Source organism: Condylura cristata, unplaced genomic scaffold (assembly GCF_000260355.1).
Source record: "Condylura cristata isolate star-nosed mole 26May11 unplaced genomic scaffold, ConCri1.0 scaffold00008, whole genome shotgun sequence".
Lineage (NCBI taxonomy): Eukaryota > Metazoa > Chordata > Mammalia > Eulipotyphla > Talpidae > Condylura > Condylura cristata.
The window spans coordinates 2891386-2904512 of NW_004567109.1; the positions used below are offsets into that span (position 1 = coordinate 2891386).

Below are 13127 nucleotides of genomic sequence, written 5' to 3' on the forward strand. Positions count from 1 at the left end.
CCGCCTCGCCGCCTGGGAGGCTCCGTGCGGAGCTGCGACTGCTAGCGAACTGCTCTGGCGCCAGGGCCCCGGGCCTCTCACGTGTGGGAGCATTTAGTCAGCTCGGGTCTGCAGGGCGTCCTGGCACCCGGCGCCCAGCGAGGGGCCACCTCCCGGCCCTGGGAACGTCTCAACGGCAGCTGGCACGCGGGTGGGGCCTGTCCGCCATCCGCCTGGGGTCCAGTTGTTTTAGACTCAGCGTATTTTTTTCTGGATTCAGTGTTCTCTGGACATTTTGAGAACGTAGCTACCTTGTGATGGATAGTGATATTATCTTAAAGCCCAGAGCTTCACCGTTTGGAAAAACCCTTTATGAAGAGCAACGCTACTGGCGGTCTTCGAGGTCCGGCCTCTGACACGCCCACGCCGACCTGGCAGCCACAGCAAGTTCCCAGGAGTGCGAGCACCTGGCGTGGCTCAGTGCCCAGTGACCCCACACCCTTTTATTTTTTCTTAAATATTACATGTAGGGCATTGTGCAGAGGCTTTAAACAAACCCAGCAAATCATAACCTTACCAACGAAAGGCCGCTCACGCCCCAGAGCTGGCGGTCTGACGGGGCGAGCGTCCCGCCGCGGAGGGGACGTGCCGGTGCCCTGGAGGATGTGCGCCAGCCCCGGCCCCCAGGATGAGCAGGGAGAGCCCGGAGATGCCTGGAGAAGGAAGGGCAGGGCCTCCTCGAGAGAACCCGACAGCAGAAGGCTCTTGAGGAATGAGGCTGGGGCGACCCCAGCCCTTGAGGACGGGAAGGACGCGCCTGCCCTGCCCGCGCCCAGGTCGTGAGTGTCCTTACTTCACGACCAGTCCCCGTGTCCTTACTGGCGTTTCCTTCCTCCAGGACACGTTAGGTCAGCTGACGGGGCGGACAACAGGAGACTGAACTGCAGCCAAAACCAGAACATGTTTGCGGCAAACAGATGGGTCATGAAGCCGAAGTCTCATGGAAATCAGTTTAATGACCAGTAGACCCCGGCCGCAAAGCGCTGGAAGGCTGGAGGGCTGGAGTTTCACAGTGGTAACGTGCAGCCTCACAGCACCGAGGCGGTGTTGGAAATGGTGGATCAGACCCTCCGGATGTACCTGTGGCTGCGAGCTTAACGTGCCCCTTAAACACACACAAACACTCCCTGGGACGCGGCTGCGCCATGCCCACGCCGCCCCGCACTGTCTCGCGGTCCTGTGCTCAGAGCCGGATCCGGAGGGCACAACAGGGCGACTGCCCTTCTCTGCCCTCACCAGTGCTCACAAGGGGGGGACGCAGGCACAGGAGAGCGGGGCGTCGCCGCTGCGCGGTGTCACGCAGGCGAGTCAGGAGCCATCCGCTGGGTCCGGACTTGCTGTTGGGGGCATGAGCCAGCCTTCCGGAAGGGGCTGCGGCCGGGGGAGGAGCGTGCAAGCAGCAAACACTGCCAGGCCACTGGGATTTCCTGAAAACAAAGAACAAAGTCGAGGGTGCCTCTGGCCGCTGTGGGCTAGGTGGGGTCTTGTCTGGCCCGTTTGGGGCTTTGCAGGTCTCCAGGCAGGGAACTCTTCCTGGCCGACACGCTCCTGAGAGAGCGCAAGCTCTGTATCTGCTGGAGGCGCAGGGCAAGTTCCTGACTACAGGCCTGTTGGGCAGCTTCTGTCTTCTGTATGTCCCAGTTCAAAGCGGCGGCCAATGCTTCGGGGTCCTCCTTGGCAACCAACTGTGGCAAGAACAAGAAGCACTGAGAAGGCTACCTCTGCTCTCCGCGCCTGCGGCCGCCTGGTTTTCTTGAGGGGAGCGACGCTCGGCCGCGCCAGGAAGTGCTTGTCTTTATGCAGAGGCGCCGGGCCCCTCCCGTAATAAACTGTCACGGCCTGTCCTTACCACTCACCACTAACAGGGGAGCATCTGTGGAAAGACGTTTACGTGGGGCAACCGTGAAGTTCTCCACTCAGGAAATTCCACCAAGCTCCCTGCCCTCCCGTGACACCAGGGAGCAGACGCACAGGGCCAGGGCCAGGGCCAGGAGTGAGGCGGCAGCTTCTGGGCCCGGGTTGAGCCCGCATGAGGTGACCCCGCAAGCGTGTGGGGTTCTCCCCATCATAGCCATGTGTCTCCCATCATAGCCACGTGTCGCCCACTAGGCCCCTTCTCCTACACTTCTGGCAGGAGGCCGCCGCACAGGCCCCAGCCCTGCCACCCCGTCAGGCTGAGTCGCTTCATCCTCCACTCGGGAGGGAGAAAGTCTGGCAGGTCTGAGGGAGGACGCCCACCTGTCACAGTTCAGGTTCACTGAGCTGTGTGCGAGTGTGCCGGCACGAAGCAGGCCAGCGGGCAGCGTGGCCTCAGGGAGTGCAGGCGAAGAACCCGCCCGCCTGGGACTGCCTACGCCTCCAGGGGAAGCCGCTGCGCCAGCTCAGGGCCCCGGTCCTCGCCCACCTCCAGGTCCTGGCTAGACAAGCTCAGCTCTGGGGCAGGCTTCTCCTTCAGTGCAGTGAGGATCTGGCTTCCGAGCGCGGTTCCCGAGCTTTCCCTGCTCACGCCCACATCGATCGTGTCCATCCCCTCGCTGAAGCCGGCTTTGGACTCTGCAAAGCAGATGTGGGGGCTCAGCACGCAGGCAAAGACACAGCCGCTGCAGGCGCAGCGGGCCAGAGCACAGCCGGCCGGACAGGAAGCCCTTCCGGGGGGCCGGCCATCGTCATACCGGCGGGTGCTCTCTCCAGGAAGGGCTCTGTGGCCCCGAGTTCTCGCTGGAGCTCCCCAACCCCCAGGCCTACCTTGATGCTTGGCCAGGATGGCGCCCTCCTTCTGCAAAGCCTGCAGGTAGAGCTCCAGGAGCTGCTTGGACTGGCGGGCTTCCTCCCTCTGGTCCAGCACCTGCTGGAGGGTGCCCTGCAGCCCCTGGACAGTGGCACAGCTCTGGCACAGCTCCAGGGCCAGCTCGGAGCATGGGACATCGATGAGGACCTAGCAAACAAGTGCGGGTGGTGAGACATCCTGGGGTCTTTCAGCTTGTGGGGAGCATAGGAGCGTCCCCAGAGAGCTGCCGACCTACTCCCGGTTACCTGGAGTAGCTGATCAGGCTGAGGCCCAGACAGGCTGGGGTTTGTGCATTTTTCTGTTGAAAAATTAGGCAATAGATGCTTTCACGCTTCATTAAAAAACCCACTTGTGCAGATATAAAGGAGGTGCATGATGGTTTATACAATGAAGCAGAATGATCTTTTAAAATTTATTTATGCATACCAGAACTGGGGTGCAGGCCAGAGGTACAGGGGGGAGCAGAACAGGCAGAATGACTGAAACACATGCTGAGGGGAGCAGCGGGGAGACAGGAGAGGTCTGCTGCGCCCTGGGGGTCACCCCTGGCTGGGGATGGAACTCAGGCTGCAGACAGCTTCACAGTGCTGACTGAGACTCAACCCCTGCGCCACTAGGGAGGCCCATTTCTTTGTTTCTTAAAGAAACTTACTCTTGTCCCTAAATGGACTATTCTGGTCCATTCTACCCCCGATAGGCTATTTTCTCCTTTAGCTCTGAGTTTAACGGTCACTTCTTGGGTGCCTAGCAATGTCTGCCAACCATGCTTCTGCAAACTTTATTCTGCCCACAAGCACTGGCGCACAGCGACACCGGAGCCAGGGTGCTGTGGCACGGTCTGGAAGAGCGAGACTGACCACCACGCATCGCTGACCAGAGTGGGGATTTGGTATCTAATCACGGGACATCGCTGAACCAGGCTACTGCTCAGTGGAGAAAAAGAAACCAGACGCCATGTATAGACTCGCTGCTCCCTCAGCAGTGTGTTTTGGTCAGTCTGCTGCTCTGCTCCCACTGTCTCTGGGGAATCTTCTCACCCCCGCACCTGCACTCCAGTTCTTGTGTGCCAAACATAAATTAAAAGAAAAACTGTATTTAAGAAAAGAGGTAATATACGCTCATTTGTGGCCTAAGGGGGAGGAGGGGACAATGTTTGCATAAAAATCTCTCCGGGCTGGGAGCGCACGACGGGTTGTCTTCAGGAAGGGAGCGTGTTCCTGTGCGCCCTCCCTGTGTTCGGCTTTGCTGAGCTACAGTTCGTGCACCACATGATACACCCCAGAAAGCGTACCTCAGTGGGCTTCAGTCTAGTCCCCAGCCCTCACCACCTGCTCCAGACGCCCAGCCCACGAACAGTTACTTCCTGCTCGCTGGGTCCCCACTCCCCAGCCCTAGTGACCACTAACCTACTCTGCCCTACACGTGTGCACATTCTGGCCTTTTCACATAAACGCAGCCAGAAAGCACGTGGCCTTTCGCGTCTGGCTTCTCTCAGCACGGTATTCTCACGACGCAGCAGCGGCCGGGTGGTGCCGCAGTGTTCAGATATGCCAGCTTCTCTGTTGCTCATCACTGCCGGGCACTGGGCCCGCCGCCCGGCTGCCGCACGCACTGTACCCCGCGTGGACGCGGGGCCACGTGACTGGAGCCACAGCGCTTACTCAGGGTACTCGCGGCCTCGCCCTGCCGGTCGGGCTTCTTGTCTCCCAGCCTCCCGCCACAGGAAGGCGTGTGTGTTAAAGTAGGGGCTGTGTCTGGCTTGCTCCTCGGCGCACGGAGCTGTGCCCGACAGGGCGGTGCTCAGTAAGTATTTACGGCTTAACACACCTGGATCTAGCCCAGCTTTACTGGAGAAGAGCTGCGAGCACAGAGTAAGTCACAGGGCTCCGGCGTCCGGCACACAGCCACGTCTCGGGCGGCACATGCTCAACCCCCACTGGGCACGAGCACGTCTGCGTTTTGAGGAAAGAGCCTTGTGACTGACGCAGGGAGAGGACTGGAAAATTCTGACTTTGGGGCGGGAACTGTGCAATGGAGAGTCTTGGCTGTCGCCTAAGAATTATGACCAATTAAAGCCATGAGGTCTTGGTGACAAGAGGCACGGGAGTAAGCAGGGCAGGGGTGGCCGGCGCCAGAGGAGCGAGGCTGGGGGTTCAGGGGAGGCCTACCTGGAGGTCCTCCTCTGACAGGAGGATGATGTTGGAGAGGTCTTCTTTCAGCTGCCTGGCCACATTCTTCCACTTTAACCCTGCTGCACTGTCTGTCTCATCCGCATCAAAGGACTCTTGGGAAATCCAAGCTGTCCCTCCATCTGATGCATGGGGAGAATGCACCTGTCAGGTTACCCTGAAGCAGTGGCCCCCCATCCCCCAGCAACATACTCTGCCCCTGTGGATGTCTGTATATCCTTCCAGCTGCCCACTTAGCATCTTTCCAGTGGTGAAGGAAGCACCTTTTTCTCAAGGGTTCATGGAAAAGTCAATCCCCATTTAGGACATAATTGTCCCATTTTTATTTCCAAGTGAAAGGTTGCTTTAAGGCTGGTTTTTGTGTATTTGCTGTCTTCCGTTTTTGCATACAAAACAGTACCTCTCTTGGGATCTCCCTGGTGGCACAATGGATGGAAGCACAATATTACGAAGCTGGCCGCAGCCACTTCAGCATGAGTTCGATCCCCGGCCAGGGAGTGACCCACAGGGTCGGCAGACCTCTCCTGTCTCCCCGCTGCTCCCTCAGCAGTGTGTTTCAGTACATCTGCCTGTTCTGCTCCAGACCCTGTCTCTGGGGAATCCTCCCACCGCCCCTACACCTCTGGCCTATACCCCAGTTCTGTGTGCATAATAAATAAATCTTAAAAAAAAAAAAATTCCCTTTTGTAGCACCTCTCCTGCTGGGGATTGATCACCCCCTCAAGTGGAGCTGGCGCTCCCTGGGACCCCACACACAGGTGGCTAGCAGAGGGCCACTGCTGAGGGTGCTTTCCCTGCTTCTGTAGCTCTCGCACTCAAAAGGTCGCTTCCCTTCACAGCGCCACAGAGATGACGTTGATAGGCAGCACGTCCTGCGCAGGCCGGGCAAGACCTAAAAGCTTCCTGCCAGTGGGTCTCAACCGGGAGAGATTTTGCCCCCAGGGAACATGTGATGATGCATGAAGGCGTGTTTGGTTGATCAGGGATGCCGTTAAATATTCTGCTATGGGGCCCTCCCTGGTGGCGCAGCGGGTTAAAGCACAGCACTGAGAAGCTAAAGCCGCTTCCGCATGAGTTCGATCCCCGCCTGCCCCGGAGGTGACCACATGGCGCGGCAGACCTCTCCTGACCAGCCCGCTGCTCCCCTCAGCAGTGTACTTCGTCGATCTGCCTGTTCTGCTCCCCACTCTGTCCCTGGTGAATCCTCTCACCCTCCGCTTCTCTGGCCTGTACCCCAGTTCTGTATAAATAAATAAATTAAAAAAAAAATTCTGCAATGGATGGGACAGTCCTGACCCTGACTCCTCATGAGGAAGAATTATCAGTCAATGCAGACAGTATCCAGAGCTGGGTGCTGTCTTATTCTCAGTGACTAAGGAGTTAGTCTGGCTGGTCGATGGCAGAGCGAGCATTCAGACCAGGCAGCCGCCTCCACCTGCGGCACTGATCTCTCTGCCGTGCTGCAGTTCATTATTTATTTATTTAAAAAAAAATCTGTGTATTCATGCACACAAGAACTGAGGCACAGGCCAGAGGTGCAGGGGTGAGAGGGCTCCCCAGAGACAGAGTGGGGAGCAGGACAGGCAGATGTACTGACATCCCCACTGCTGGGGGGGGCAGCAGGGACACAGGAGAGGTCTGCTGCGCCTCCCTGCTGCAGGGGTCACTCCCTGGCTGGGGATGCTGCAATGGCTGTGGAGAGCTTCGTAGTGCTGCACGTTAGGCCCTGTGCCACCAGGGCCCCTTGCTGCAGTTTAGTTGTCTGAGTTATCTGAGAACTGAGCCCATGTCTCATTCACCTTCACCCCTAAACTCGGCACCATGCTTGGCATAGCGAAGGTGCCAAGTAAATATTTGTTACTAAACAGCCAGAGAGACGGCAACTGGTGCCTAGCTGGTAATACGGGTCAGGTGTTTGGTGCATTGGATCTCACGCTGCACATGTCATTTCCTGTATAGCCAGTGTTTCTTACCTGAATTGTTGTACGCCCACTTCTCGTTACCAACCAACGCTACAAACTTAGTATTGGAAGGCAGACACAGGAAGTAATCATCATCGTCCACTATGGTGCCATCCTCTGCCAGAACCAGGGTGACTGGTGCCAGGGACTTGTCAATGGCCAGAATGTCACAGGCTAAGAGGAATAAAATATTTAGTAATTGACAAGTATCCATAGGAAAAATCACATCAGTCCTTGAGTTCTCGGTATGTCCTTAGAGCTGAGGAAGAATTCCTGGTAGGTAGCAACCACAATAACCATGACTGTTAGTGCTAATGCACTTTGTGCTCTTCACATACAGGACTTCATCTCACAACAAGCCTTGAAGGCAGGTACGATTATTATTCTGTTCTTACAGATGTCTAAGCTGTGGCTCAGTGAAGACAGGCAATCTTTTGAGGGTTACCCAGCAAGTGAGAGTTGAGAGTGAAACCCAGTCTGGTGCTGGAGATGTGTCCCCCACAACTACCCCACACCCACCTCAGGGAACGCTCAAGTGTTTACTTTAATGAACACAACCAAGCCCGAGTTGATTCCACCTCATCACTTATTCAGTGAGCATCTTAAACTGTCAAATGTCAAAAAGGACAAGGAAATGCTCTTTGTTTGTTGCAGTGTCTTCCTCTGCAGTCTTTCTAATCTGCAGGTAAGTATAAGAGAAGCAGAAGTTTGCATCAGTAGCATTTTATTTTTAGCATCACTGAGAAGAGGCTTTCGCCAGTGCAGGTGGGCACCGCCTGTCCGTGATGACGACCCTAAGGTGCTAGCAGGACTAGCGTAAGAGTAGCTAAGAGGCTGCTGATTCTGGCGGGCAATCTTGTCTACAGCAACCCCGTGAAGGCTGAGCTCCTGAGAACACAAGCACTTACACGTGTCACTGTGCTGGGGCATCTGGCCAGGTGCTGAGTGGGCACTAAAATTAAGTGCCCCACAGCCAAGAAAGTGATGTAAATATTTATGTGGCAAAAGGGATGCCATGTAGGTACATACAGAGCTTCTGCCTGGGAGTCTCTGGGAGGCTCTGCCTGAGGTTTGTGGGGCACTGACGACAGAGCAAGCCCTGGGGGCCCAACACACTGGGGGCCGTGCCTGGCACAGGCACCCACCTTACCCCGCTGAATCCCTTTGGGTAACCAAGTGACTGCACAGGTTACTAACATTTGCAAGTCATTTAAATATATCATTTGAAAAGTCCCGACACCCCGGCAAGGCAGGGTGGGAGATGTGGTACCCCCCGAGCGGCGGGAACTCACTGGCCGAGTATGCTTTAAAAACTGACTGGCCTGAGCCCAGGCACCCAAGGTGAGTCTGTCCGACACCGCTTCCCGCTGCCTTTCCACCACGGTGAGTTCCACCAAGACAAATCAAGGGAAGGCGCCTGTGCACGCTTTGGAACTCGTCAGTCGCTACGCTCCCGGCTCCACCCGCGCTTCAAGAACCCCCGAGTGGCGACTCCTGACCCGACCTCCCGGCTCCCGGCCCCGAGTCCGTGCCAACCCTTGTTCCTCAGCTCCTCGAGACAGGACGCGGCCACGCCGTGCTGTTCGCGGCTGCGGTTGCGGAGCAGCAGACACGGCTTCAGAGCCCGGATCTCGTCGGGTTCCGAGTCCCCGGCGTCCCCCGCCATCTCCATTCTCTTCAAGGTGGGACGGATGACTCCGGAAACTGGTCTCTGTGCGGGCGGTCCACCTTCACGCGCGGCATGCTGGGAGACGTAGTTCTCTCCGTGGCGAATCACGCGTGGTACCAAGGCATTCTGGGATGTGTAGTTCCAGGTGCCGCTATCCGATGTGGTGCTGGGGGCATGCCGGGAGTTGTAGTCTCTGGGTCTAAAGCTGGCACAACGCGCAGTTCCGCCAGGAGTTGTTTTCTAGCTTATGTTTAGGAGTGGCAATCTCGCGTTCCAAAGAAGGTCGGTCAGTGTAGATTTATTTTACTCTAGGAAGTACATGCCTACTCTCTTGAAGTGTCAGAACACTCTTTTTTTTTTTTTGCATAGATAGATGCATAATATTCACACTAAAGTATAATTGTTACTGTTTTGAGTTGATTTTCCCTTTCCAAGTAAGGTATCCCAGGCCTGAAGAAAGGCAATTTAAAAAAATTGATGAATGTAGTTATCAGTCTTGATGGAAATGTAGCAAAGAAGATAAGATACTTGCATAATTCTATCCATTCCATTCCCTGCTGCAGGTGTGCAATTGGCCGGAGACTTCGTAACAAAATGTTTAATAAATAGATTAAATTTAAGGCCTTAAAGAAATCGGAGAGAAGAGAAAGACAAACTACATATCTGTTTGAGACTGGCCACATGCTATCATTCATCCCTTTTCTCAAAGTGGTCTTTTGGAAAGACTGCCTCTGCCCTCACTGATAAAAGAACATTTAAGATTAAAATAATAAAAAATAAAAAAGTTTAAAAGGGGACATGGTACATTAGAAAAGGTATACGTTCATATTCAGTCAGTACCTTTCATATTTTGTTTGGAAAGACAAATCGGACATGATCTCATTTTTAAAAGGGTAAGTAAGCATTTAAAACAGTATTTGAATACGCCATAATTGATCAAAACACATACAATATGAACCGACAGGTAGTTCTAACCTATGCAGGTCTTTCGGGTAATTTCGCAATTAGCTTAAAAATCGCAGCTGCTTCTGTGGTTCATAGAAGCTCTTCCTCCCCCAAAGCCCCTTCAGTGTTTTCCCAATAAAGCTTTCACCGTTGTTAGTTAGACTCATGCCCGTGATGCTGCGGTGTGTGTGTGTGCGTGTGTTGTGGCCTGGACTTGGGTCTTTGTATTTCTACTTGCCTAGTGAAGTGTCTGGCAAAAAGACAAATAGTGCTGAACCGAACCATGAATTTCTAAGATTCTCCTCATTTATTCATTTATTCGACACTGTGCGGATAGGCGGAGATTGATTTCAATAAGAATAAGACACATCAGGACAAACTTCAGCTCTTCCTGGGAAGCAGTGACCTCATGGAAATGCTGCCAAGTGACCAGGACACCGGGATTCCTCTGTCGGCCCTGAGACTCCCATCGACCGGCTCAGTTCGATTACGTTAGTCTGGACGGGAGAGCGAGAGCGGGAGCGCTTGGGAGAAGCCTCGCCCAGCGGCGATCGATTAGTCAGGCCTCAGGAAGATGGCGTCCTCGGAGCAGGCAGAGCAGCCGAACCAGGTATGGGGAGTGGGACTGCCCCGCCGCGGTGGTGGGGACCCCGGCTGGAGGGGACACTAGGAGCGAGGCTGGGGGTCAGCTGGGGATCCCGAGTCTCCGAAACGGGAGCCCAGACTTCTTGTCCCCTTGCGAGACCCGCCCCTTCCTAGGTCCTCGGCGCCTGGCCCCTCCCCTGGTGACCCCTCTTTGACCACATTACCTAGCCTGTGCCCCCAGGGCTCGGCGGCGCCCACGGGACCCCACTTCCCGCCGTATGACCCCTGGGCTCTTACTTGAGCTTGGTGGGGACGGTGGCGGGACCCTCGAGAAGCCCCCAACCTTGAGCTGCAAGGGCCCGGGTTGGAAGAGAGCGGGGTGAGACTCGGGCTCCCCGGCTACCCCGTCGGGGGAGGGGTGCTAACTCAGTTGGGCTCCCACCGCCCCAGCTCAAGCCTCAGCCTCTCGGGGCGGCCCCGCCGCCAGCCTCTGTGCCTTTAGCCACCTATTCGCTTTCCCGTCCTCGTTGTAGGTGGGAGTGTACGGGACCCTCTCAGTGCGTTGGTAGGAAGGGGCTTCACCGTAAGCAACAGATGCCACCGTGACTTTGGTGAGGGTCCCTCCTCGCTTCCCAGGTTGGGTTTTCTCGGCCGGGACTCTGCTCTAGCTTTTCAGCAGGTTCAGCCCCTGGATTGTAAATCACGGGGAATAATAATTGCTCATTCTGGCCTTCTCACTGTCTGCAATTTTGGAGTGCTGGGAGTGCCCTGGGAGGCGGGACCCCCCTTTCGTGTTCACCATAGCTGTTGAGATGCCGAGGCTCCTGCTGGGGCTGCAAGCACCAGGGCTCATGGCTGTTTGTGTGTCTACTGTCAGAAAGCAGTGCATGCTGGGGGTGGGCTGGGCAGGGGCTGAGAAGGAAGGGGCAAGAAGTCCCCTACCTTTGCTGTGTGTGGCGCCATGCACGGGATCAGTTATCATTGTGTCTTTCCGGGCTCCCTGGGTCTTTATGAAGTACTAGGGCAAACTGCTGTTTCTCCCAAGTGGATCTGAGGATCTGTAACAGGCCCCATTCAGTGTGCCTGGCTGCCTCAGAATTTGGGTCCAGGTGTGGGCTCCTCCCGTCAGCGGGCATGCTTAAATTTAGTTAGGATTAGGCAGAGGGAGAAGAAAGGTGTTTCAACCGGGACTTTACCCCCTCACTTCTCTCAAACACCTGTAGGACTTCTCAGCCACCTACTGACATTCTGCTTTTTTCCTAGGCAGAAGACCACTGCTTAGTGACTCTTACCGTTTTATTCTTCATCATAAGTCTTTTACAGGAATTGCACTCAAAGGAGTGTGTGTCCCACAGACCAGCTTCCGTTAGTTGTGTGAATGACTCAGAAAGAAGATGCCTGGATTGTAAATCATGGGGAGTCACTGCTGATCTGGCCTTCTTACTGCCTGCGGTTCTGGAGTGAGGGGGGACCCTCCTTTCTTGTTCTCCCCCACTTAGTTTGCTGAGGTGCTCAGGCTCCTCAGTCTGGACCGCCCTGAACTGTTAGGCATGCCCACAAGCTGGGATTGAAGGGTGCTCAGGTCCTGATTCTTCTAGGACAGGTGATTTGAAAGTGCGGTGGAGAGTGCTGGGAGTCTTGGCACTGGGAGCCAGTGTTTCTGGAAGCTGACCTCTCTGTACACGTGAGACGGAGCTGAGGGCTTTTAAGGGGGCTTGCTCAGCATTTGTTTGGCGTTCAGGTCTGCTGTCCTTTGCCCTCCTTCCCCAAGTTGGTAGATGGGATTACATCAGAGTGTGCTGGCAGCTGGAGAAAACTTCACCCCTTCGTGCCACATTCTGTCACTGACGAACAAAGTTTCACGTGCACACCTTTGAGGCGAAGCTGCGCCTCTTCGTTGCTGGTCATCGCATTTGCAAGTCCTGGTCGGGAACCTGGGTTCCCATTTCTCCAGTCAAAGCAGAGTGCAAGAACTGTTGGCATGATTCCCCCAAACCCAGTTTGTGTCTGAGAAGCTCCATGTGGAAATGAGCCAGTATTCTGCCTCAGAGAGTTTGTTAGTTGGCCTCGTGGCATGCTCTCATGTCGAAAGACTAGGATGAATGAGTAACCCGTGTTCCCTCGGAGAGGCAATATAGAGCAGAGGACGCGCTGGCTGAGACGCCCGGTCCCACTCCTCCCTAGTGTGATCTTGGACAAGTGACATCGATGGCCTCAGACCCTTCATCCGAACGACAGGAATTTGCACCTCCCGCACAGGGTTGCCGTGAGGGGGTTAACCTACATTAGACAGCGCCTGGCATCGCGTGTTTTCTGTTACTCGTTCGATAAACTCAAGATTTTTGCTCACAAACTACATTTTTGCGCGGGCCCCACTATAACATCTTCTGGGTTATGATTTTTCAGACGTGGGCTGCTAGTTCACTGAATTCTTTGATTTGTTCTGAATTAGTTTCCTTGAAACTTGGCTAAGGAACACTTTAAATCCAGAGTGTATCGTGGCTGTCCTTTATGACTTTAGGCTTTCATAATGGCGTATATCTTTGCAGTCTACTTAAAGCAGTCTGTTGGAATGCCGATGATTGCTTCATACTCTCGCCTCGTTTGTCCCATGTAACTGTTTACATGGGACAGCCTCTCAGCAGAGTCCTTCCTAGCCCGTTCTGTCATGGCCCACACTGTGCACGTGGGCACTTGTGACTCCCGCTGGCACGGCTGCAGTGGCCCCTCAGATGCGCCAGTGTCGGAATCGCCTGTCTTTGGAATTTCGCCATTCTGGGGAGTGCGTGCTGGCGTTTCTTTGTGTGAAGTTGCGTGTTTGGGGACTGATGACGGTGATCATCTTTGCCCAGGCTTACTCCCGCCAGTGGGTGTCCACTGTTCCGTCATGTTGAGCAGCTTGCTCTTTCTCCATCAAGGTACTGGCCACCTTTGTTTAAAAAAAAAAAAAA

At 55.0% G+C, this 13127-nt stretch overlaps 2 protein-coding genes across 2 annotated transcripts in view; one reads left to right on the top strand and one right to left on the bottom strand.

Moving 5' to 3' along the window:
- Positions 1-975: 975 nt before the first annotated feature.
- Positions 976-8705, bottom strand: DFFA (DNA fragmentation factor, 45kDa, alpha polypeptide). The gene is made up of 6 exons (XM_004678503.2): positions 8514-8705; positions 6990-7151; positions 4996-5138; positions 2785-2974; positions 2444-2592; positions 976-1724 (listed from the first exon to the last, which is right to left on the bottom strand). The coding sequence occupies exons 1-6, from the start codon at positions 8647-8649 to the stop codon at positions 1512-1514; spliced, it is 993 nt and encodes a 330-aa protein (XP_004678560.1). The 5' UTR covers positions 8650-8705; the 3' UTR covers positions 976-1511.
- The window catches only part of PEX14 (peroxisomal biogenesis factor 14), a 105430-nt gene continuing 100899 nt past the window's right edge, over positions 8597-13127 (top strand). Inside the window, exons 1-2 of the mRNA XM_004678504.2 lie at positions 8597-8659; positions 9929-10201. Of these exons, the coding sequence (XP_004678561.1) occupies positions 10166-10201 (36 nt within the window). The 5' untranslated portion in view covers positions 8597-8659; positions 9929-10165. The remainder of the gene's footprint in view (positions 8660-9928; positions 10202-13127) is intronic.

Bases quoted from the DNA above. Each gene is read 5' to 3' on its own strand.
- DFFA (XM_004678503.2), bottom strand. From the start codon at position 8,649: ATGGAGATGGCGGGGGACGCCGGGGACTCGGAACCCGACGAGATCCGG. The intron at 7,152-8,513 runs GTTGGCACGGAC...TATTCCTCTTAG, and splicing joins CGAGGAGCTGAGGAACAAGG to CCTGTGACATTCTGGCCATT. The intron at 1,725-2,443 runs GTGGGCGAGGAC...TTCTTGCCACAG, and splicing joins TGTCTAGCCAGGACCTGGAG to TTGGTTGCCAAGGAGGACCC.